Source organism: Girardinichthys multiradiatus, chromosome 23, assembly GCF_021462225.1.
Source record: "Girardinichthys multiradiatus isolate DD_20200921_A chromosome 23, DD_fGirMul_XY1, whole genome shotgun sequence".
Lineage (NCBI taxonomy): Eukaryota > Metazoa > Chordata > Actinopteri > Cyprinodontiformes > Goodeidae > Girardinichthys > Girardinichthys multiradiatus.
In genome coordinates this window covers 847,147-871,412 of record NC_061815.1, presented here as the reverse complement: position 1 = coordinate 871,412, position 24,266 = coordinate 847,147, and the positions used below count along the sequence as shown (strand labels likewise).

General features: G+C 40.8%; 1 protein-coding gene and 1 long non-coding RNA gene across 10 annotated transcripts in view; both read right to left on the bottom strand.

Moving 5' to 3' along the window:
* enpp6 (ectonucleotide pyrophosphatase/phosphodiesterase 6) overlaps positions 1–24,266 on the bottom strand; it is a 162,379-nt gene that overhangs the window by 56,013 nt on the left and 82,100 nt on the right. For all 9 annotated transcript variants that reach the window (XM_047353454.1, XM_047353452.1, XM_047353451.1 and 6 more), the window contains exons 4-6: positions 9,680–9,821; positions 6,862–7,041; positions 5,128–5,265 (exon numbers count right to left, since the gene is read on the bottom strand). In XM_047353454.1, coding sequence (XP_047209410.1) covers positions 5,128–5,265; positions 6,862–7,041; positions 9,680–9,821 — 460 coding nt within the window. The remainder of the gene's footprint in view (positions 1–5,127; positions 5,266–6,861; positions 7,042–9,679; positions 9,822–24,266) is intronic.
* On the bottom strand, positions 15,249–15,692 carry LOC124860283. Its single transcript, XR_007036311.1, has 2 exons — positions 15,405–15,692; positions 15,249–15,306 (listed from the first exon to the last, which is right to left on the bottom strand). It is a non-coding gene; the product is annotated as an uncharacterized LOC124860283 (long non-coding RNA).

Here is a 24,266-nt window from a genome sequence, read left to right as displayed (position 1 = left end):
TCAGAGGTCAATTTAATGTCATCCACATAGCGTTTTTATTTTTTTTTTTGGTGAAATTAACTACAACTCAACTTTAATTATATAGTTTTTAGGAGTTTTTTGAATGTTTCTTAAAGAATAATTTGTTTGAAGTGTTATGTCGAGGGAGGATCTTGGGTCGGACCAAAGTGCAGACAAGAGCTCGGTAGCCGCATCATAGTTCATTTACAAATTCCAAAAACGTAACAAAAACACTGCAGGGATGAAACAAAGACAAGATCAAAAACTTGCGCAAACCTGCAGGTACTCATGGCAAGGCATAGCATAGACAAAACGTTGCATAGTCGAAGCATAAACAAAGCATAGACGTGGTAGGGAACGGGGTAGTAACAAACACAAGGAACCAGCGACGAACAGAGACACCAAACCAACTAATATACTGGGGAAAGACAAAGGCAGGTAATCAAGGGAACTGAGAACAGGTGCGACAAGGAGGCAGGGAAGCAGAAGGAACAGGTGAAACAAATACCAATCCATAACTAAACACAGATACTAAATAAGAATCCAAGGGTGAAATAATAATCATAATAATAATAATACCACAAAAAGTAATAAGAAAGCAACCACAAAAGAAACTAAGAGTTAGAGGAATACAATACATACTAGGAAATAATAGAGGGAGGAAAAGGGACTAATAAACATGAAGCCCAATCCAAAATGGAAACAACTAAACAAATGTTAACACAAAGCCACAAGCAAAGTCCAAAAATGTCATATCCTGACATGTTATGAGTAGCCTATGCCTTTTCTATGCAATGGCGGTTGTCACATGCGTGCAGAAAAGGGAGCATTCCACTACTGTAGGGCATGAAGTCGGTACATGACCAATATAGTCATAGTTGGACAATATTTCCCATCCCATGCATGAAGCTAGTAAAGAACTGGAGAGGTCCTTCAGCCTAAGTGAAGCTTCACCTTTATGGAAGCAAATTAAAATGTATTAATAAAATTCTTTTTCATTTTCAAAATGAAGCTGCATTTTTTGACTCATAAATAAAATTAAAAATAAATTATTCAAACTGCATTTTCATTTTCTTCTCCAAGAGTGCTCAATTTGTAAATTAATTAAAATGATTTGGCCTGATCATTTTCAAAAGATGTCTCAGCAAAAAGTGACCAACATTCATTTTGAAAAATAAAATGTATTAACAGAAATGCTTTTTCATTTTAAAGTCATAGCTGCATTTTGACTCATAAATGAAATTGCTAATAGATCTTTCAAACTGCTTTTTTATTTTCTTCTTCAAGACTGGCTCATTGTGTGACACAACTAAAGAAATAACTAAGAGCCCACAAAAAATGTTCCATAAATCAATTTGACTTTGCAATTCCAAGTGGTGCAGGAGAGTGACATCAGTGGCAACTCTTCTTCTCCTGCCCCAGACTGCACCATTATGCATCTTGTACATTAGGTGGCGGAGACAGCATGCAACATGTTGCTCCCTCATACCATTGCACAAGCCTTGTGTTTGTGGCTGCTTTTGTGAGAAGCATGTGTCTGCAGACTCGAAGACCGCAGTTTCAGACCTGCAGTTCTAGATCCCTTACGCAACATCTGTTTCCTTGTCCGAGTCAACATGGATGACCAACGGACAGTAAGTATTAAATGTGAATCAAATTGCTTATTTAATACTGTCAAACTATTGTTGTGTGTGTGTGTGTGTGTGTGTGTGTGTGTGTGTGTGTGTGTGTGACAAAAGTTTCAGACACACTTTCTCACTTAATGGGTTTCTTTATTTTCATGACTATTTAGATTGTAGATTCTCACCGCAGGCAACAAAACTGTGAATGAACTCATATGGAATTATAGATTAAACAAGAAGTGTGACATAACTCTAAACATTTTTATATTTTAGATTCTTCAAAATAGCCACATTTTGCTTTGATTAACTATAATAATAATAGCTCCCACACACATGGAGCTCTTCGGCAGTATGCAATGTAATGTCCCAGACCATCTTTAGTCAAGCTTCCCTTGAAAGCAATGACTCCTCTCAAAGAGAATGTCTTCCCTTGGAGAGCCACAATGGTGGGAAATTCACTCAAAGGAAATTGAGTTGTGTTTGCAAGGTCATTGTCAATCCATGCTATTTCTCCAATAGTGTAGCTGTGAGTAAAATTTCCAGCACAGAGCATTTTTCCTGAGATGCTGGCTCCTGTTTTGAATTCAACTGGACATTGTGATTCATTCTGTAGTGGGCGAAAGCAGGGAGACTCCGGAAGGAAGAGTCAGTTTTCCACTGAAGTTTCAAGCTGAGCCATGCCAGAGTCCATCAGCACAGAAATGTCAGGAGAAACAAATGGTACTCCCCTTGTTGTTCCTTTGTTTAGCTGGCAGTACTGTGAAAAGCAGTATTTTGAGAGGTAAACGCTTGATACATTTCTCATTGTTTTTCCAGTGACCTGGAGATATTGTACTGGGCATCGATTTGTTGGGCCCCAGATCTAAACTGGATTTTTTCAACCATTGCACTAGGCAGCTCTGCCCTCTGTGAATATATCTTTGGGGTCACACCATCTGTAGCAATGGCTTTTACCAGCAGCAAGATGGGGTTGTCACTGTTGTTCCTGACAACATTTTGAAATGCTGAGCTGTCACAGAAAGCACAGCATAAGCACTGACAAAACGCATCAAATGCACATGTGTTCAGAATAGAGATTGTTGATTTCACAATTCTAATCGGTTGATGCAGGTTTTCATTTTTTAATAGTCCCACTTTCACTCTTTTTGCCCCAAAAGATGGATCTGCATGGAGCCATTCAGTGCAGGAAGTGAAATAAGAAAGTCCTCTTCCTTTTTTTGGGTGGAAGAATTAGTCCCCTCCAGTTTTCAACCACGTCTTCATCTGTTAGAGGAATGTTTGTGGTTTCATCAGATTCCACAGAATGGTGAGAATCCATTCTTCTCTTGGCTTCAGCACTGTGGGTAGTCATGGATACAGAGTTTGTTTCGGTAACTTTTGCTAATCCAGATGTTTCCTCATCATTTTTTGCTTTTGCAGAACAAATCCGCATATTTCCTTCAATGAAAGAAAGATGACGAGAAATAAAGCGATCAACTCGAATGGGTAAGTTCTCATGTTTAAAAAGGCCATGTTTTACATTTTTGAATTCTGCTTCAACAATGGCTGAGCTTGCTGTGAGAATGGTGCTTTGAAGAGGGAGACCATTACACCTGTCCAAAGTGGTAAGTAACTTGCAAGTCATATTATGTGTGGAACAATATCAGGGAGGAAATGGATGTTATCCCTATCCCCATTGGTAACCTGCTCTCCTCGCATATGTTTGATACCTAGCTGCATAGGTCAGTCTGGATCTCATCAAAATGATCCACTTGATGCGCTTCCGTTGTGTCTTCAGCTGGAATGATGATGGAGTCTTCTGTAATCTGGGTTTTCAGATGTTTTTTGCACCTCTCTGATTGGAGAGGGACTCCAGAACTATCATTACCCTCTGCCTCAATGAGGGCCACAACAGTGATGGCATGCATTAGCTGTTTTGCATGGTCCAAGCACTGTGATTGAAGAAGCTTTGCTATTGCCCTGACAAAGAAGTCTTTGACACGGTGTGACTTGTTTTTCAGGCAGTCCCACTGACGGATCATCTTTATGCAGTGTGCCACATCAACCCTGATAAAACAAGGAGGACGTTTTGCAGACTTGTTCCCAAGTAGCAAACGGAAGCATTTGTTAATGTATGTCTTCAGATCGGGGTAAGGAGTGAAGGCCTTCACCAGAGCACCAAGAATAGCCAGAGAAAAGTCACTCACGGCTTCCTTTGGTACAGCAGCACCTGTAAGAAGCCATTCTGTCAGCCATGTTGCAATTGCATTAATGTCGGGTCTCTCTGACAGCATTTGCACAACTGGGACTGAGCAGTTGTCCCCTGTCAGAACGCCTGATATAAGAAGATGTGGCCAGATGTACCATTTGGTCTCACCAGTCTTCTCACAACTGAGCCAGTTGCATCAAAGCAAACTACTGAGGGGCATTTTTTGGACAATGCCTTATACACATGTAGCTGTGTTTGACTCCAATAGTGGCAGAACAACTTGTCTAGACCATCCACATCCACACATCCACACAGCTTGTCAGCAGAGGGCAGCATGAAATGCTCTAGAATTTCCTAGTAGATGTCTGCACTGAAAACACAGTGGACCAACACCAGCAGATGACATGGCACCCCAAACCATTACTGACTGTGGAAACTTCATACTGGACTTCAAGCAACGTAGATTCTGTGGCTCTCCACTCTTCCTACAGCCAGGGGGACCTTGATTTCCAACTGAAATGCAAAATTTACTTTAATCGGACAATAGGACTTTGGACCATTGAGCAACAGTCCAGTTCCTTTTCTCCTTAGCCCAGGTAAGACACTTCTGACGTTGTCTCTGGTTCGGTAGTGGCTTGACATAAGGATTGTGACATTTGTAGCCCATGTCTAGTATTCGTCTCCGTGTGGTGGCTCTTGATGCACCGACTTTAGCCTCAGTTCACTCCTTGTGAAGCTCCCCCAAATTCTTGAATGGATTTTGCTTGACAATCCTCCCAAGGCCTTTCCTTGTTGCTAGTGCACCTTTTCCTACCACACTTCTTCCTTCCACTCAATTTCTGTTAATATGCTGGGATACAGCACTCTGTGAACAACCAGATTCTTCAGCAATGACCTTTGTGGCTTACCCTCCATGTGAAGGATATCAATGACTGTCTTCTGGACACTCTGCACTCTTCCCCATTGATTGTGTGACCTATGACCCAGAGTGAGATACCTTTAAAGGCTTAGAAAACCTTTGCAGCTGTTTTGAGTTAATTAGCTAATTAGGGTGTGACACCATAGGTGTCCAATAATGAACTTTTTCACAGTATTCAAATTTTCTGATACACAGAATTTTGGGTTTTCTTTACCTATAAGCCATAATCACCGAAATTACAAGAAACAAGAGGCTTTGAATACACCACTCTATGTGTAATGATTTTGTATAATATATGAGTTTCCCTTTCTGAGATGACTGGCAAAAAATATTATTCTTTTACGCAATACTCTAATTTTTTTAGGTGCACCTGTTGTCGATACAATGGTATTCCATACCTTAGTGATAAACCAGCCTGGCTCAGCAACCAGCGTGAGAGGGGAAACAAAGTTTCCCTTTTTGTAATAGAACCGTTCAGGTATTTCCTGCCTGGCATATACATGCATGTTATGGACCTGGCTCAAGGCTGCGTAGACCTGGTAATATACATATAAAAAAAAAGAAACATTCACAGTCTCAAACATCAAAGTTTAAAAAGCAACTCTAAAATGGCAAACATTATTGATGAGTAATTGACACTCCTTAGCAAGTGACAATATGTTACAGGTGATCAATAGTAATATACCCTAAGTATGCGTAATATCATATAGTCATGTAGCTGACATTGCAAGATGATTTGTAGTGTTAGGTTTCTTCCACATATAGTGTTTTCTTGTAGGCCAAAAAGGTATGGTAACTTTGGTCACATCTTACTGGAGCACCTTCCTCCACACGTTTGCTGTGTCCAATACATAGCTTGTGGCAAACTGCAACTAGAACTTCTTATGGCTTTCTTTTTCCACTTTTCTAGAAAACACATTCTTTCGCCTGTTTGCTGTACCCCAACATCAAAATAATTCAGTTTAATTTTATTCATAAGTAGTTTATGAATCCAAAAGTAAAATTAATTATTAATTATTTTCTTAAATAAAACTAAAACAATCCTAGTTTCTTAAAAGAGTCCTTATAGACTGTGTATGTTGTGGTGGGGAAGGATGTCCTGTGGTGGTCAGTATTACAGCAGATCTGAAAAAGCCTCTGACATTCTATTTGTTGTATTATTGTCTTGTGAAAAGGATGGTCCATTATGTTCGTCATTCTATGAAGCCTTCATTATTTGACTATTCACTCTAAGAGGCTCCAGAACAGTCCCCAGAAAAGAACTAGCATTCTTAATCAGCTATTTTAGTCACAAGCTCTAATGCTAGTGACCAACAGATGATTGTAGGAGAAATTACATTCTCCACAACAGACTTGTAGAAAATCTGCAGGGTCTTGCTGTAAATGTCAAAGGGTCTAAGGCTTCCTCAAGAATTACATTCTGCTCTGTCCATCTTGTATAGACCTTCACTTTTGCATTTCCACTCCAGTCTGTTGTTTAGGTGAACAAAGAGATATTTACACTCCAGCACCCCATTACATAGTGGTGTGTTACACGTGTTGAGTCAAACTATAAACAGGCTTTTTTTCTGGCCAGTCTTCTTTAAATCTCACATTTGTGGAGGCACAACTAATATCTGTCTTCTCAGCCTATCATTTTTGAAGGGCGGCTGTGTCACTGTGCGATAGATATTGTTAGATTTTATCTTAGAACCAAACCTTGCTTTAAACCTGACCCAAACTTTTTTTACTTGTTTGCTGTGTTTCTTGGTCTTTATTATGGTGTATCTACACTAATATAAACTTAATTGATTCACAATGGAGAAGTTGTCCTCTGCATTTAACCCGTCACTTAGGGAGCAGTGAGCTGCCATTGGGCAGTGCCCAGGGAGCATTCAGGGGCTAAAGGTCTTGCTCAGTGACCCAGAGTGGCAGGCTGTGGGATTCAAACCAGGGTACTTGTGGCCTCTCCGGGACGCATATCTAACCACTAGGCCACCACTCCCCTATCTGCCATGTACTCTACATTATGCATTCTGGTAGAGTACACAAAGTTCTCCACCAAAGTTCTGAGGCCACAGAACAGCAACATTTATACAGAGTTTCTATTAAATCAAAGAAGGAGATCAACAGAAAAAGTGGTGCAGGGTTACCTTTTCATATGTGGTATTTTTAGGCCACAGGCTGACTACTGGTCCTCTGTCCATTATCTTCACAATGTCTGACATGTCTATAAATTTGTCCAGCTCTATTACCTTCTCCATCCACTGGATCTTTGTCATACCATGGTCTGAAAATAACAGCACATTTAGCTGGTTCACCATGTTGCTGTCCTGCAAAAACATAACGAACACAAATGCATGAAACTAAACCAACAAGAATTACTGGACGTGATGGTATGGCCCCCACAGAGCCCTGATCTCAACATCATCAAGTGTGTCAGGGATTACATGAAGAGACAGAAGGATGTGAGAAAGCCTCCATCCACAGAAGATCTGTGGTTAGTTCTCCAAGATGTTTGAAACAATCTACCAGCCAAGTTCCTTCAAAAACTTGATGCTGTTTTGAAGGCAAAGGGTGGTCACACCAAATATTGATTTGATTTAAATTTCTATTTTTATTCACTGCATTTTGTTAATTGAAAAAATAAATGATCACTTCTATTTTTGAAAAAAAAAAAAAAAAAAAAAAGACACAATATATATATATATATATATATATATATATATATATATGTGTGTGTGTATGTTATATACAGGTCCTTCTCAAAATATTAGCATATTGTGATAAAGTTCATTATTTTCCATAATGTAATGATGAAAATTTAACATTCATATATTTTAGATTCATTGCACACTAACTGAAATATTTCAGGTCTTTTATTGTCTTAATATGGATGATTTTGGCATAGAGCTCATGAAAACCCAAAATTCCTATCTCACAAAATTAGCATATCATTAAAAGGGTCTCTAAACGAGCTATGAACCTAATCATCTGAATCAACGAGTTAACTCTAAACACCTGCAAAAGATTCCTGAGGCCTTTAAAACTCCCAGCCTGGTTCATCACTCAAAACCCCAATCATGGGTAAGACTGCCGACCTGACTGCTGTCCAGAAGGCCACTATTGACACCCTCAAGCAAGAGGGTAAGACACAGAAAGACATTTCTGAATGAATAGGCCTTTCCCAGAGTGCTGTATCAAGGCACCTCAGTGGGAAGTCTGTGGGAAGGAAAAAGTGTGGCAGAAAACGCTGCACAACGAGAAGAGGTGACCGGACCCTGAGGAAGATTGTGGAGAAGGGCCGATTCCAGATCTTGGGGGACCTGCGGAAGCAGTGGACTGAGTCTGGAGTAGAAATATCCAGAGCCATCGTGCACAGGCGTGTGCAGGAAATGGGCTACAGGTGCCGCATTCCCCAAGTCAAGCCACTTTTGAACCAGAAACAGCGGCAGAAGCGCCTGACCTGGGCTACAGAGAAGCAGCACTGGACTGTTGCTTAGTGGTCCAAAGTACTTTTTTCGAACGAAAGCAAATTCTGCATGTCATTCGGAAATCAAGGTGCCAGAGTCTGGAGGAAGACTGGGGAGAAGGAAATGCCAAACTGCCAGAAGTCCAGTGTCAAGTACCCACAGTCAGTGATGGTCTGGGGTGCCGTGTCAGCTGCTGGTGTTGGTCCACTGTGTTTTATCAAGGGCAGGGTCAATGCAGCTAGCTATCAGGAGATTTTGGAGCACTTCATGCTTCCATCTGCTGAAAAGCTTTATGGAGATGAAGATTTTATTTTTCAGCACAACCTGGCACCTGCTCACAGTGCCAAAACCACTGGTAAATGGTTTACTGACCATTGTATCACTGTGCTCAATTGGCCTGCCAACTCTCCTGACCTGAACCCCATAGAGAATCTGTGGGATATTGTGAAGAGAATGTTGAGAGACTCAAGACCCAACACTCTGGATGAGCTAAAGGCCGCTATCGAAGCATCCTGGGCCTCCATAAGACCTCAGCAGTGCCACAGGCTGATTGCCTCCATGCCACGCCGCATTGAAGCAGTCATTTCTGCAAAAGGATTCCTGACCAAGTATTGAGTGCATAACTGTACATGATTATTTGAAGGTTGATGTTTTTTGTATTAAAAACACTTTTCTTTTATTGGTCGGATGAAATATGCTAATTTTGTGAGATAGGAATTTTGGGTTTTCATGAGCTGTATGCCAAAATCATCCGTATTAAGACAATAAAAGACCTGAAATATTTCAGTTAGTGTGCAATGAATCTAAAATATATGAATGTTAAATTTTTATCATGACATTATGGAAAATAATGAACTTTATCACAATATGCTAATATTTTGAGAAGGACCTGTATATATATATATATATATATATATATATATATATATATATATATGGAATAAGTTATATATATATGGAATACGTTGTTATATATATATATATATATATATATATATATATATAACAACTTATTCCAGTCAATAAAATGCAAATTAATAACTTAAATATAATTCAATGTGATTTTCTAAATTCATTTCTTAAATTCTGTCTCCCACTGTTCCCCGCTGTATTTACTCAAAATGTTTCATATTGTTTTTCTTTGTCATTCCAATTATTTACCCACAACTTCATCTGTGGATTATTTTGCTATTGTGCTGGGATATTAATTTTGATTTTGATTGCAGAAGAAGAAAACAATTTTATGCCACGCCTCTTCAATTCAACATTCGCAGCAACAGAAACTGAATGCTCATGATCTTGGCAGAGTGACTTGTATGATGTAAAAGGACAATGTGGTTTGTAAATGGGGTCATACCTACTGTTTATTGTGGAACTATGATGTGAAAGGGGCCTCTTTCACATCATAGGGAATCCCCCCACAAGCTAATAATCAAAATTAACGGGATAAATTGCCATTCGTATAAAACCTTAGTGAAAGTAACAGTGCCGTTATTACCCTGATTTTTTGGTTGAGTATCTGCATGGTGAGATCCAGGTGTCGCACAGCTGTCCTGACCTGAGGGGACTCTGGACCAAAGTGATGGCCTTCCACATCGATTTTCTCATAGTAAACAGCTGCCATGTCTGCTTGGCCAGAACTAAAAAAACAAAAAACAAAGGAATATTAGAGTTAATCATCAACCAATATAGTAAGATTATATAACTTTTAAAACAAATGAAGCAGTACCTTCAACATTCATCTGCATCCCTCGTTAAAAGAAATTGTAAAATGCCTTGACATAAAATTCCCAAATTACTTTCAGATGAACGTGACTGTAGAAGGAACAATATATGAGTGTTTATTCAAGCCCCTCAATGAATTACCTTTTCAACCAAAAATCGTTAACTATCATTTCAGTAGTACTTAGCCAAATTCAAATATGAACACATTTTCCATAGGGGCAGGTTAGAACTTGAAATGTGTGTGGATTAATGCTGAAGCAACCTTTAAAACGTAATACACAATATAGTGTTAGAAATCAGCATTTGTATCAGAAAATCACAAAATATAAAAAAAAACAGTCAATGTGGAGATTCAAACCGCCAACATCTCAAACCACAGGCTAAGCTCTTGCTCATGCCAAACCAATGGGATGATCAGAGGTAGAATGTTGTACGGCTATCCTGTTAAGGTAGTAATTATGGCCAAAATTGAAAAATTCACATAAAATGCATAGTTTGTCAGAAAAATCACAAAATATTCACCAACATCTTTAAAATATAGAATATGCATGGGTTTTGTCAGCCACCACACTTTAATTTTTCAATCCAAATTAATTTATAATCGCCATTATTGATTAGCATAAATCTTTATAATTAATTGTACAGAAGTGGGCAGTCCAAATTGAACAATGTTTATTGGGGATTATAGGCATTGTCCACCTACGTAGTGTTCAAAATTCCATGGCGTTTGGCTTAACAGAACTGGAGATACGGCTGCTAGCTTTATTACCAAATGTCGTATCTCGTAGTGACACGCTTTGAGATAGAACGTTAGTTAGAATAGGAACTTTTCAGGATTATGGACAGAACACATCCTGAAGGTTTGAGCTCTCTAGGTAGCACAAGTGATTTTTGGGGAATTTGTTTATGAGCGATAGGTCAGAGGTACATTTTTGCCAATAAGCCATGCCCACTTTGGCCGCTCCTTATCATATTGATAACATAGTCTGTAGGTGGTATCCTGAAGGAATGTACCAAATATTTTGAAAATCCATTCAGCTATTTTGGCTATATAAAATTATCTTGCTTATAGCACTCACTAGGCTTGGATTCCTCTGAAAATGAGTACATACCTTCAATGTGTTCTTATGCACTACTGGTATGAAAATTATTTTTACTTAATCTATGTTAAAATTGGGCCAAAAAAACTTTTTTGTTCGTGTATAACTCACAAACGGAAAAAATTTTTTGAAATCCATTCCTTATTGTTTTATCGGCTACATCTGCAGTCTCACCGGGCCTGGTTTCACTTCGATTGGCCTTGGCCCTAAGGAGGAGTTAACAAAAATAGGTTTCACTTATTATCAGAATCAGAATCAGAATCAGAATCAGAAAAGCTTTATTGCCAAGTACGTTTTTGGACATACAAGGAATTTGTTTTGGCGTAGTCGGTGCAATACAGTACAAATTAAACAGTACAAACATATCTACAATATAATATAAATATAAGTGCACAGTTTTAAGTGAGTGAGAGTAAATATAGAGCAGTATAAGATGCAAGAGCAATACAACAGTGCAGGTGATCATTGTGCAAGTAAAGCAGTGCAAGTAAGCAGGAGTCCAAGCTGAGCGTTAATGTGACGCATAGAGTTACAGGTTACAGGTGTCCTGTCAGCAAAAAAAGGGGGGGTGTGGGGGAAAGGGGGAATGTCAGGGTGGTTTCCGGGCTTTGTTAACCAGGCTGGTGGCAGATGGGAAAAAACTGTTCTTGTGGCGTGAGGTTTTGGTCCGGATGGACCGCAGCCTCCTGCCAGAGGGGAGAGTCTCAAAGAGTCTGTGACCGGGGTGGGAGGGATCAGCCAGAATCTTCCCTGCCCGCTTCAGGGTCCTGGAGGTGTACAGTTCCTGGAGCGACAGTAGACTGCAGCCAATCACCTTCTCAGCAGACCGAATGACACGCTGCAGCCTGCCCTTGTCCTTGGCTGTAGCAGCGGCGTACCAGATGGTGATGGAGGAGGTGAGGATGGACTCAATGATGGCTGTGTAGAAGTGCACCATCATAGTCTTTGGCAGGTTGAATTTCTTCAGCTGCCGCAGGAAGAACATCCTCTGCTGGGCTTTCTTGATGAGGGAGCTGATGTTTGGCTCCCACTTGAGATCCTGGGAGATGATGGTTCCCAGGAAGCGGAAAGATTCCACAGTGTCAATTGTGGAGTCACAGAGGGTGATGGGGGCAGGTGGGGCTGGGTTCTGCCTGAAGTTCACAACCATCTCCACTGTCTTTAGAGCGTTGAGCTCAAGGCTGTTCTGGCTGCACCAGTCCAACAGATGGTCCACCTCCCATCTGTACGCGGACTCGTCACCATCAGAGATGAGTCCGATCAGGGTGGTGTCGTCCGCAAACTTCAGAAGCTTGACAGACTGGTGACTGGAGGTCACAATTAACAATTAACATTGTTGCTAATTATTATAACTTTATAATTTTTTTTCAAAACTCTCATGATTTAGAATGACTCAAAGAATATCCAGGAATAGAGATTTAGTTTCTGCAAGCAGCAGTTTCAGAGATAATCACCGAAACGCATTTTATGTTACAACAGTGCCATCTAGTGTAGAAACGTAACAATTTTTATCGTGTACCTGGGTAGCACAATTCTGCATATGATCTGTGATTTTCCCAACAAAATCTTTAAAATTGTCAATGTCAAGGTCAAATGTGAGATAGCATATAAGCCACTTCTTAATCATATTAAAAGTATGTCCTCAGGCTGAGGTCTGGTGCACATGTTCCGAGTTGCATGTGTCAATCCGCCCATCCGTTATGCAGATATAAACTTTTGGTGCCTATAGCGCCCCCTATGATTGAATGTGTATCAAACTAAATGTATAGGCACAATAACTCATCCTGTATCAGGATCTCTAATCTTGTTTGGAAATCATGAAATATGGTAGAGGTATAGTCAATTAACTTTTGTACAAGCTTGCGATTAAAGTTTGTCCACACGAAGCTTTAACAACATTCGAAAATTTGAGAATGATTTTACACTACTTTGTCCCGCTAACTCTGTAGAAGGTATGTACAGAGTTTCACCTTGATCGGGCTTAAAATGTATGAGGAGTTATGTAAAATAAATTTTGCCTTTGTCGCGGCGTAGCAAAAAATCTAGTTAGTGTCGTGGCCAAGGGTGAAAGTGAGCCGGTACGGTCCAATACTGCGTACCACTAAAAGATTCTGCGCCGGTACACAGTACCAGGAAGAGGGAAGAACAGTTGTCTGCTATGAAGCTGTCATCCAGAACCAGTTATGGCTGCAAAAATTCATGAGCACACAAAGATCAGATCCGCTACCAACAGGCAGTCTAAAACACGACTTGATCTGTTTATAAATGTAGTTATTTTCCCCTCATTCCAAATTGTTTCTTAACTGTTCTGCTATGATGGAGCCTCAATGCTCTTGCTTTGCTTCTCACTGTATATATATATATATATATATATATATATATATATACATATATATATATATATATATGTATATATATGTATATATATATACAGTGCCTTGTGAAAGTATTCGGCCCCCTTGAACTTTTCAACCTCTTGCCAGATTTCAGGCTTCAAACATAAAGATATAAAATTAAAATTTTTTGTGAAGAATCAAAAACAAGTGGGACACAACCGTGAAGTGGAATGAAATTTATTGGATGTGTCAAACTTTTTAACAAATAAAAAACTGAAATGCGGGGTGTGCAATATTATTCAGCCCCTTTACTTTCAGTGCAGCAAACTCACTCCAGAGGTTCAGTGAGGATCTCTGAATGATCCAATGTTGTCCCAAATGACTGATGATGATAAATAGAATCTACCTGTGTGTAATCAAGTCTCCGTATAAATGCACCTACTCTGTGATAGTCTCAGGGTTCTGTTCAATGCGCAGAGAGCATCATGAAGACCAAGGAATACACCAGGCAGGTCTGAGATACTGTTGTGGAGAAGTTTAAAGCCGGATTTGGATACAAAAAGATTTCCCAAGCTTTAAACATCCCAAGGAGCACTGTGCAACCAATCATATTGAAATGGAAGGAGTATCAGAACACTGCAAATCTACCAAGACCCGGCCGTCCCTCTAAACTTTCATCTCGAACAAGGAGAAGACTGATCAGAGATGCAGCCAAGAGGCCAATGATCACTCTGGATGAACTGCAGAGATCTACAGCTGAGGTGGGAAAGTCTGTCCATAGGACAACAATCAGTCGTACACTGCACAAATCTGGCCTTTATGGAAGAGTGGCAAGAAGAAAGCCATTTCTCAAAGATATCCAGAAAAAGTCTCGTTTAAAGTTTGCCACAAGCCACCTGGGAGACACACCAGACATGTGGAAGAAGGTGCTCTGGTCAGATGAAACCAAAATCCAACTGTTTGGCATAAAAGCAACACAGCTCATCACCCTGAACACACCATCCCCACTGTCGAACATGGTGGTGGCAGCATCATGGTTTGGGCCTGCTTTTCGTCAGCAGGGACAGGGAAGATGGTCAAAATTGATGGGAAGATGGATGGGGCCAAATACAGGACCAACTAGAAAGCCAAATCTACAATGGAATGGTTCACAAATAAACGTATCTAGGTGTTGGAATGGCCTAGTCAAAGTCCAGACCTGAATTCAATCGAGAATCTGTGGAAAGAGCTGAAGACTGCTGTTCACAAACGCTCTCCATCCAACCTCACTGAGCTCCAGCTGTTTTGCAAGGAAGAATGGGCAAGAATTTCAGTCTCTCGATGTGCAAAACTGATAGAGACATACCCCAAGCAACTTGCAGCTGTAATTGCAGCAAAGGGTGGCGCTACAAAGTATTAACGCAAGGGGGCCGACTAATATCGCAGGCCCCACTTTCAGTTTTTTATTTGTTAAAAAAGTTTGACACATCCAATAAATTTCATTCCACTTCATGATTGTGTCCCACTTGTTGTTGATTCTTCACAAAACATTTGAATTTTATATCTTTATGTTTGAAGCCTGAAATGTGTCTAAAGGTTGACCAGTTCAAGGGGGTCGAGTACTTTCGCAAGGCACTGTATATATATGGTTGTGGCCAATTACAAAGTGATGCAGAATCATCCAAGAAACAAGGGGATATAAAGCTTTGGAGGGTGGGACTTACGGTTTGTAAGTTATAAGCCCAAACGCATTGTCATACGTAAGAGCACCCCCTAGTTATTTGGGGGTCAGAAAGTTTGTTTCTGAGTAGCGGTTGCGATTCCCTACTAGGCTGCTATGTCAGTTTTTTTCCCAGCATTTTCTAGTTCTGTCATTCTATTCGAAATAGCTCTGACCCACATACAGAGAACACTCAGGAGGAGGAAGTAAAATAAACACTGTTTTATTGATGATGAAATCAGGATCGAAATGGACGAAAATCTCACTGTAGGGAGAGAAGTGAAGAGAATGGATGAGTACGGGTAACGGAAGGTAAGACGAAACTAAGAACAAATAATTAACATGATTCTGAGATCGGCTTACTGAGTAATGGTGGACAGGTCGCCAGGTGGAATTAGACTCAGGATCCAGGTAGGGATATCCAGCAGGGATATCTGTAGAGAGTTCACTTAGTGCTGTTCTGTGTGAGCTCAGAACAAAGGAATTAGTTCGATGTGCGGTGGTTTACGTTGGAGGGTGGACAGGGTACGCTTGTGGCTTGGCTCAGGAGACGAAGAGAGCAGGAAGCTGCCAGCTTGATGCAAATCCAAATGAAGGCAGATGACAGGATAGGAATCCACCGTACGTAGATGGGCTTGATCATCCAGAATAACTCCCAGAAACGTAGTCAGAAACTCAGTGACATAGATCCAAAGCTTAGGCTTTCAAAATCTGCAGAGGAGCAAAAACGAAGTTAAACGAGGTCGAAGAATGAAGCATAAACTTAGAGTGTGGCTCGAGTTTGCACCACTAGTGGCAAAACACTCTGGCATTGAAGTGCTGGCAGCCTCCTGCTTAAGTACTCCTCATAGTAATCAGTGGAACAAGTCGCACCTGTCACCCAGCACACCTGAGAGCTCCAGCACAGTCTGAAACAGAGCACATGTAGCAACACTAAAACACAAACAGCCCAGATCCTGACAAGTTCTTGTGCCCAACGACTTTTAGTGGAGAATAATAATAATAATCATAATAATATTAATGAAAAAAACAAAGCAAAAACAATAGGGTTCCCTGCTCTGCTGGGAACAGGCGAACGGCCTGGCGAACATGCCTTGCATGGCCTTCGCTCGCTCCCGCAGGCTTGGAACCCTAAATTGATACACAAAAAAGAGGGCAGCTTATGTTTTATTAAAAAATGACTTAAATTGCAAAAGGATGATTTGAAATGGTAAAGATCAGAAGTCACGGATTAGCGGACCAGGGTCCAGATCCAGACCCACGTGCCGTCCAATCCGGACCTAACCTGATTTCTAACACTTATATATTACTACATGTTCTCCAACAGTGTCTAACTTTACTTGCGCCGCATCTCGTGTTAATATGCTATAGCCCTGCGGAGCGTCTGGCCCCCCAGGATGCACGTGATGCAAGTCAGGCAATGAGCTGTGTCAGGGCTGCTGCTTCTACCCTAACCGCAAAGCATTTTCTCATTTACTATGTAACATTTTATTCCTGCCACGTCTGACTTTCAAACAGACGGGCAGCTGTGTAGGTCAGCGACACTCTGATCCACACTCCAAGCCAGCTGGTGGCAGTAATGCACCACATCGTTGTATGACAACTGCCAGAAAACGACAAAGAAGAAGCTATGCAGGTCCTTCAACGCAGGTTGCCAAGTTTCAAGCTTGGGAACTCACGCTTGCTGATAGTATAATGACTTGGTGGTACGCAGATGAGTGAGTAAAAGATGGTTTCATCAAAAATAAGTAAAGTGGACTATGAAAATCACACATTTAAAGATGAATGGACAGAAGCATATGGTGTCTTACAGCACAACAGTGAGCATACGAGTGTTCACTTTGAGCACAGCGGATTTTGGGATAACACAAAAAGCCTTTCACTGACTGGGAAATGATCAAAGAGTGCATGGAAGCTGTGGCAGAAACACTAAGATGGAAAAGAAGAACAAGAACTTGAGGAAAAGGTTAAGCTAATTATCATGCCTGTCACAAGCACAACAAGGAGTGCAAAATTATAACAAGTTGTACCGACCCAGCTCGAATGAGCCATTCAAAGTGTGTTTAATATTGGTACTTAAGTTGGATTGCCCTTTTTGTTTAGCATATGATTTCATGGACATATAAATAATTGATCAGTAGTTAAAAAAACTAGTGTTAATAAAATGTTAAATAAAAATGAAAGAAAATATTTTTATCTCTTGATTTAAAATGTTCGGACCCCAGGTGTTTGGATGGGGGAGGGAGTGGTCCTCCAGCTATTTTAATTGGGGACCCCTGGTAAAGATATTCTGATGGTCATGGATCATTGTACATTATAGTTTAAAAAATATTATTCCATACAGTACCTTTATTAAAGTGCCACAGAAAGTGCTAAAGTGACTGGAATGTTTTTTTTAACTAGATCTGTTTTTGTCATAAAATTACAAAAGCCCAGAAAGGCAAATGAAAAAACGAGATGTTTTTTTACAGACTCATTTTCCATGTATGACCAAATTATCTTTTTCTCTAGAAAGACAATTTTACTAGGGGATTTTAATACACAACTCTGCTTTGATAGTTACCATTTCATTGTAGTGCCATCAGTATGTTTACAGATAGCGTTGTTTTCTGCAGGAAGGTAAGACATTGACCCAGTCTCGAGTCTTTTGCAGCCTCTAACACGTTTGCTTCCAGGATTGTCCTGTTTTTAACAGCATCTATCTTACCATGACATCTGACAAGGTAAATCTAAAATCTAGATTGAAACATTTCAAATTTTTATTTTTTCTGCCCTAAAAGGCAAGTGAGAAAATTGTTTTGAGAGGCTAAAGTATTACAAGTGTTTGTTCTTATAATACTTTGCTCTGCTACTAGAGGCACTGGAGTAAAACCACCAGCTTTCACTAATCGCTGTATTGCTCAAATAGATAGTCAATGGGCTGGTTTCCAAGAACCGATGTCCCATTTTCTAAATGAGATTGTTGTAAAGTGAAATAAAATACAACAAAAGCAGATAGATAGTGTATTTGTTGACCATGCTATGTTGTTATCATACCAAACTTGTGTATTCATGTGGAATATAGAATGAACTACGGTATTGAATAAGGATATTTGCAGGACAAATGGCAATTCCAGTTGGTAGCACTGTTGCCTTGCAGCAAGATCGTTCTGGGTTCGACTCCTGGCTGGAATCTGTTCTGTATAGAGTTGACATGTGCATGCGTGGGTTTCTCCAGGTACTCTGGCTTTCTCCCACAGTCCACAAACATGACTGTTAGGTTATTTGGTCTCTCTAAATTGCCCTTAAATGTGAATGGGTGTGTGCATGGTTTTGTGCCTGTGTGTCTCTGTGCTGATGATGGACTGGCGACCTGTCCAGGTTGTACCCTGCCTCTCGCCCATAGACTGCTGGAGATAGGCACCAGCTCCCCTGCGACCGAAGCTGGACAGTTTTCTCTGCAACGCTGTTGCTCTGTGGATTGTGGGGGCTTGTAGTGGTGAGAATGAAACCCCATGACTGAGCAAAATGCTGAAACTCACTCAAGCAGTAGCACGGACTGTTGTCACTGATCATCGTCTCAGCGATGCCATGCCTGGCCATGGTGGACTTCAGTTTGGAGATCACAGCTGCTGTAGTACAGCTGTATAGTCTTTCCAGCTCAAAAAATCTGCTGTAGTAATCCACAATGATGAAGTAGTATTTCAGGTTCCAGGTAAATAGACAGGTGCTGCCCACTCCACACAGTCTTTATGGTATGGCATGTGATACCTGGGGTTCTTTATGGTTTGCACAACATCTCTCCTGCCAATGCTGCAGGCTCCTACTGCTGCCATGATCTGCTTTCCCATACCGGGCAAAAACAGAAGGCCTTGTTCTATTGCAGCTACATCTCTTGCACTGCCTTCACTTTGTTTGGGTCTGGTTTTCACCCTTCATGAGACAGTATGTGTCCAAAATAACTGAACTCTGTTACGCAGATGCAGCACTTATCAGAGTTTAGCCGCACGCCCTCTCTCTGCTACCATGTAGCATGGTCTCAGGTTTCGGTCATGCTCTTGCTTGGCCTTCCCAAAGACTAGCATGTCATTGACAATGGCTGCGACGCTGTTGAGGCCTTCATAGGTCTTGTCCACACAACACTGGAATTCAACCACGGCCGAGGTATGCCTAATGGCAGCCTGAGAAAACGGTATCTGCCAAACACAGTGTTAAATGTTGTTAGCATTAAAGACTCATGGCTCAGCGTAATGGCCCAGTAGCCTGATCTGGCATCCAAAACACTGAAACACTTTGCCCCAACGAGTTTGTGGCGACATCCTCTAAAGTGGGTAAGGAGTAATGAGGTCTTTGTATAGCTTTGTTAAGGGATCCTTGGTCTAGGCACACCCACTATCTGCCCATTTTCAGCTTCTCTACAATGACAAGCACATTCACCCATTCTGTGGGTTCTGTAACCTTACAGATGATGCCATTCTCCTCCATGCTGTCAAGCTCATCTTTGAGCCGGCATCATTTGTGATGCTGTCAATGTAAAGGCCTCTCTGTTCATCACCTGTGTCTTGTTCAACTCTTTGACAGTGTGTATTGTCTGGCGGTGGAAACTTGCCTGTAAAAAATGCTTTGACTAGCATGCCTTAGCAAAGTGGTTCATCTTTTTACATTTCATACATTGTTTCCCTATTGCGTTATAGTCCTCTTTAGTACCGTGTTGCCCTGCACAGTAGCTGCATGCCTTGTATGATGTATCAGCATGTTTTTGCCGTGTTTATCTGGTCTGTGTGGTCTTCTGCTAATGAGGTCTGCACCCTGGCTGAGACGTTTCTCACATACATGGGGTGAATTTGTGGCAAATACAATGGGATCTCTAACCATGTTGTCACTATTTGGGTATCCATAGTCCTTAACAAGCAATTGTAGTTCAGTGACCAACTGTTCAAATGAATCATGCTCGCCCTGCATCTTCTGGTGAAACTTATATCTAGCATAGATGGGGTTTGCTTTGGGAATTGTATTATTGGTGCACTTATCATATGTCTGTTGTCAGGGTCTGGAGTTTTTGTGTGTGTGTGTTTTCTTTTGTTAACCATGTTCAGTTCTCAGATGGTGCTGGAGTTCCTAGGTGCGGTGGGTGACAGGTGCAACTAATCTACTGATTACTTGGAGGTGTACTTAAGCGGGAAGCTGCCAGCACTTTGTCGCCAGAGTGTTTGCCTTAAGTGGTAACAAGCTCAAGCCACAACAAATCCTTGCTTTGTTCTAAGCTCTAAGTTAACTTTCGTATGTGCTCCTTCGCAGGTTGTTTACCTGAACCTTTGGATAATTCTTGCTGATGCCTGACTCTGCTCTCAGCAGTGTTTGGCTGATTTGGATTACCGACTTCTGGAGAAAGGTCTCCTGTTATTGTGGGTTATGATCCCAGACTCCTGTTTCTTCATCTGGACAAGAATCAGCTGGCAGCTTCCTGTTTCACCGTCATCCGGACCAAGGCATAAACATACCCTGTCCACCCTCCAACGCCAGTACTTTCATCCTGAACTCCTCACCGTCCTTCGCAAATCTCTCAAGCAGCTTCAGAGAAACCTCTGTGTTCAGACGTTCAGACTCCAAATCCCTCAAGTCCCTTCTCCCCGATCCATAAAAGGAGGTAGCTACATTGTCCTCCTCCCCTCTCTCTCGCACGGGGCCAGTGAACATCAGCTCAGCATGTTGCTTGAAGCGCTGCCATGCTTCGGGTAGGTTTGTGGAATCCCAATCCATCCGTGCAATGGGAACACCATTGGCATCCATTTCTTTTAACGGTGGTTTGGCTCAGTATCCGTTTTCTATTCAATTCAGTTTTATTTATATAGCGCCAATTCACAACACATGTCTTTTCTAACACCATGTAATAATTCTTTCTTTATGCTTGGTTCAGACTGTATTACAATAATAACAAAAATAAAATTGCATTTCCTGCGAAAATGCAGTGTGAATGCTGAAAGCTGATTTTTTTTTTTTGCTGAAAACTGGCAGAAACAAGCTGAAATTGACTGCAGATAATTAGCAAAAATGTAATGAATTAGAAGAAAACAGAAATGCTAAACTCTTTTGAAAGCAGACAGAAAGTGGCTAAGGTTGACAGAAGAATATCAGCTGAAATTTGATAAATTAGTAGAAATTGTAGAAACAGCAAAGAAAAACTGTCTGATCTGTTTAAGCAGGAAGACTATCAGGTATAAAATAGCATAACAAGGTGAGATTACCTCAAAACTACTTGAAATAGTTGTTTAAATACAAGAACTGCCAAAAACATTAAAAAAGCAAGAAAGACCTGCTATAGATGAGCTGAAAAAGCATAGACTGAAGCAATAAAATAGCCTAAGAAGTTGAAGTCAGTGCTAAATAATACAAAAAATGGCAGACAATTTAGAAAAAGAATAAACTAACAACAAATAATCTGAAGAAACACAAAAACAAACAAGAAATTGCCTGAAAAAGGCAAAAGTGTTCTTCAGCTAAGAGAGGAGAAAGAGAATCTAAAATGCTAACATTAGCATATTGGTTATCACTAGCATGAAGGCTGATATTAATTTACCCCATCTACTATGCAAAAAGCAACGCATAAGCTAAAATGCTAATGCTTACTACAGCTGATGGAAAATATTCATGCTATGCTTATAGGATTGGTATAGCAATGCTTAAGTATGTTTAATAATGTGTGAAATAAAATGTATTGTGTAATTTAGAGGAGGTCTGCTAACAGGCTCCTGTGTGTGTTTGACTTGGATAACTTCTGCCCAGTGATAACAAGATATTTCTGTATGTAAGACTTACTTTTGCCCAGTGACAACAAGATATTTTTATATGCAAGACTTCTGCCCAGTAACAGATATTTTCATATTTCTACATATGTAAATAAAGGTCAAAAGTAGAAAAACAGGAAGTGTCGAAAAGTCAGCTGAATGGGTGTCAGCTCCAGATATGAAATCAGACAGTCGATTAAAATGTATGTTTTTTCATGTACAAGTATATGCCTGGCTTTTGAATAAAGACTGCTGTTCTTGGGGAAGTAATCAGAAGTTTCGGAAGTTTCAGAAGGATTCAGACGATCTTCTCCCTGTACAGGCATCTAAAGACTGCAGTCTATGTGCTTCTTTTATTACTTTGTTTTTTATTAGTAACAGTATAGGAGGTCTTAGCTTTACCAAACAAACAAGCATGCAGGAGTTTAGGGATAACTCCAACACAGCCTATATTAAAAGTCTATGAAATTGTCCTTTAAAATTATTCACTCTTGTTCAGGTGTTGGAACAGCAGTAGAAGCTGTTTAAGTAGCTGACATCAAATGGTCGCTGTTTTGATGCTCCACTGGGACCTATGGAGATGGTCTTATCATCATAAGTCACAGACTAGTGGTTTCATTCTGGTTCTGATAGAGATTGGACCTGGTTCTGATGGAGTGTTCATCTTGGTTCTGATGCAGTTTGAACTTCGTTCTGATAGAAGGTTCCTCCTGGTTCTGAAGGAGATTTGGACCTAGTTCAGGTGGAGGTTTGTACATGGTTCTGATGAAGATTGTAACCAGGTTCTGATGGAGATTTGTTTCCGGTTCTGATGGAGTTTGGGTCTGATTGTACTGTAGATTTGTTCCTGGTTCTGATAGAGTTTGGACCTGGTTCTGATGGAGGGTTATAACTGGTTCTGATGGAGATTTGTACCAGGTTCTGGTAAAAAGTTCTTCCTGGTTCTGATAAAGTTTGGGTCTGGTTCTGAGGGAGATTTGTTCCATGTTCTGATTAATTTTGGAACTGGTTCTGATAGAGGATACTTCCTGGTTCTGATTGAGTTTGGACCTGGTTCTGATAGAGGGTTCCTAACTGTTTCTGATGGTAATTTCCTCTTGGTGCTGATTGAGTTTAGGTGTCGTTCTGATGGAGTTTTCTTCTTCGTTCTGATTGAGTTTATGTCTGGTTCTGATGGAGTTTTCTTCCTCGTTCTGATTGAGTTTGCACCTTGTGCTGATGGAGGGTTCCTAACTGTTTTTGTTCAGATGGAGTTTGGGTCTGGTTCTGATGGAGATTTTTTCGAGGTTCACATTGATGTTGGACTTGGTTCTGATAGATGTGTCTTCCTGGCTCAGATGGAGTTGTGACCTGGTTCTGATTGAAGGTTCCTCCTGGTTCTGAAGGCAATTTGAACCTGGTTCTGGTGGAGGGTCCCTGACTGTTTCGGATGGAGAATTCCTCTTGGTTCGGATGGAGTTTGGGTCCAGTTCTAAAGGAGATTTGTTCCAGGTTTTGATAGAGATTTCTTCCTGGTTCTGATGGAGTTTGGGTCTGGTTCTGAAGGAGATTTGTTCCAGGTTCTGATTAATTCTGGACCTGGTTCTGATAGAGGTTTCTTCCTGGTTCTGACTGAGGGTTCCTAACTAGTTCAGATGGAGATTTTTACCAGGTTCTGATGGGGATTTCCTCTTGGTTCTGATGGAGTTTGGGTCTGGTTCTGATGTAGATTTGTTCCAGATTTTGATGGATGTTGGACCTGGTTCTGATAGAAGGGTTGTTCCTGGCTCTGATGGAGTTCGGACCCGGTTCTGATAGAAGGGTTTTCCTGGTGGTGATTTGAAGGCGATTTGGACCTGGTTCTGGTGGAGGGTACCTAACTGGTTCTGATGGAGTTTGAGTCCAGTTCTGATAGAAGTTACTTCCTGGTTCTGACTGAGTTTGGACCTGGTTCTGGTGGAAGGTTCCTCACTGGTTCTGATGGAGATTTCCTCTTGGTTCTGATGGAGTTTGTGTCTGGTTCTGATAGAGACTTGTTCCAGGTTCGGATGTGCTAACAGCCTATATGCAAAACTCTATGAAATTGCCTTTTAAATTTAATCAGTGTTGTCTAGCTGTTGGAACAGCAGTACATGCTTTTTAAGTACTCGACACAAAATGGCCGCCATGTAGTTGCTTCCTATGAAGATGGTCAAAGGGTTAGGGGTAGGGTCAGGTTTAGGCCATAGAAATGAATGAAAATGAATGGAAGTTGATCCAAACTCCTCACAAAGACAGTAAAACAGGGATGTGTGTGTGTGTGTGTGTCAGGGCTCTTGTGTGTGTCTGAGTAGAAGACAGGGAGAGAAGAAAGGCAGAGTCACATACAGACTAGAGGGTGACACGGGAGTGGATTTTCTCTCCTGTCCCATCCCGCTCCCACAGAAAAATGTCTTGTCCCATCCCAATCCCAGGCCAGCATAACGAATAAAATCCTGTCCCG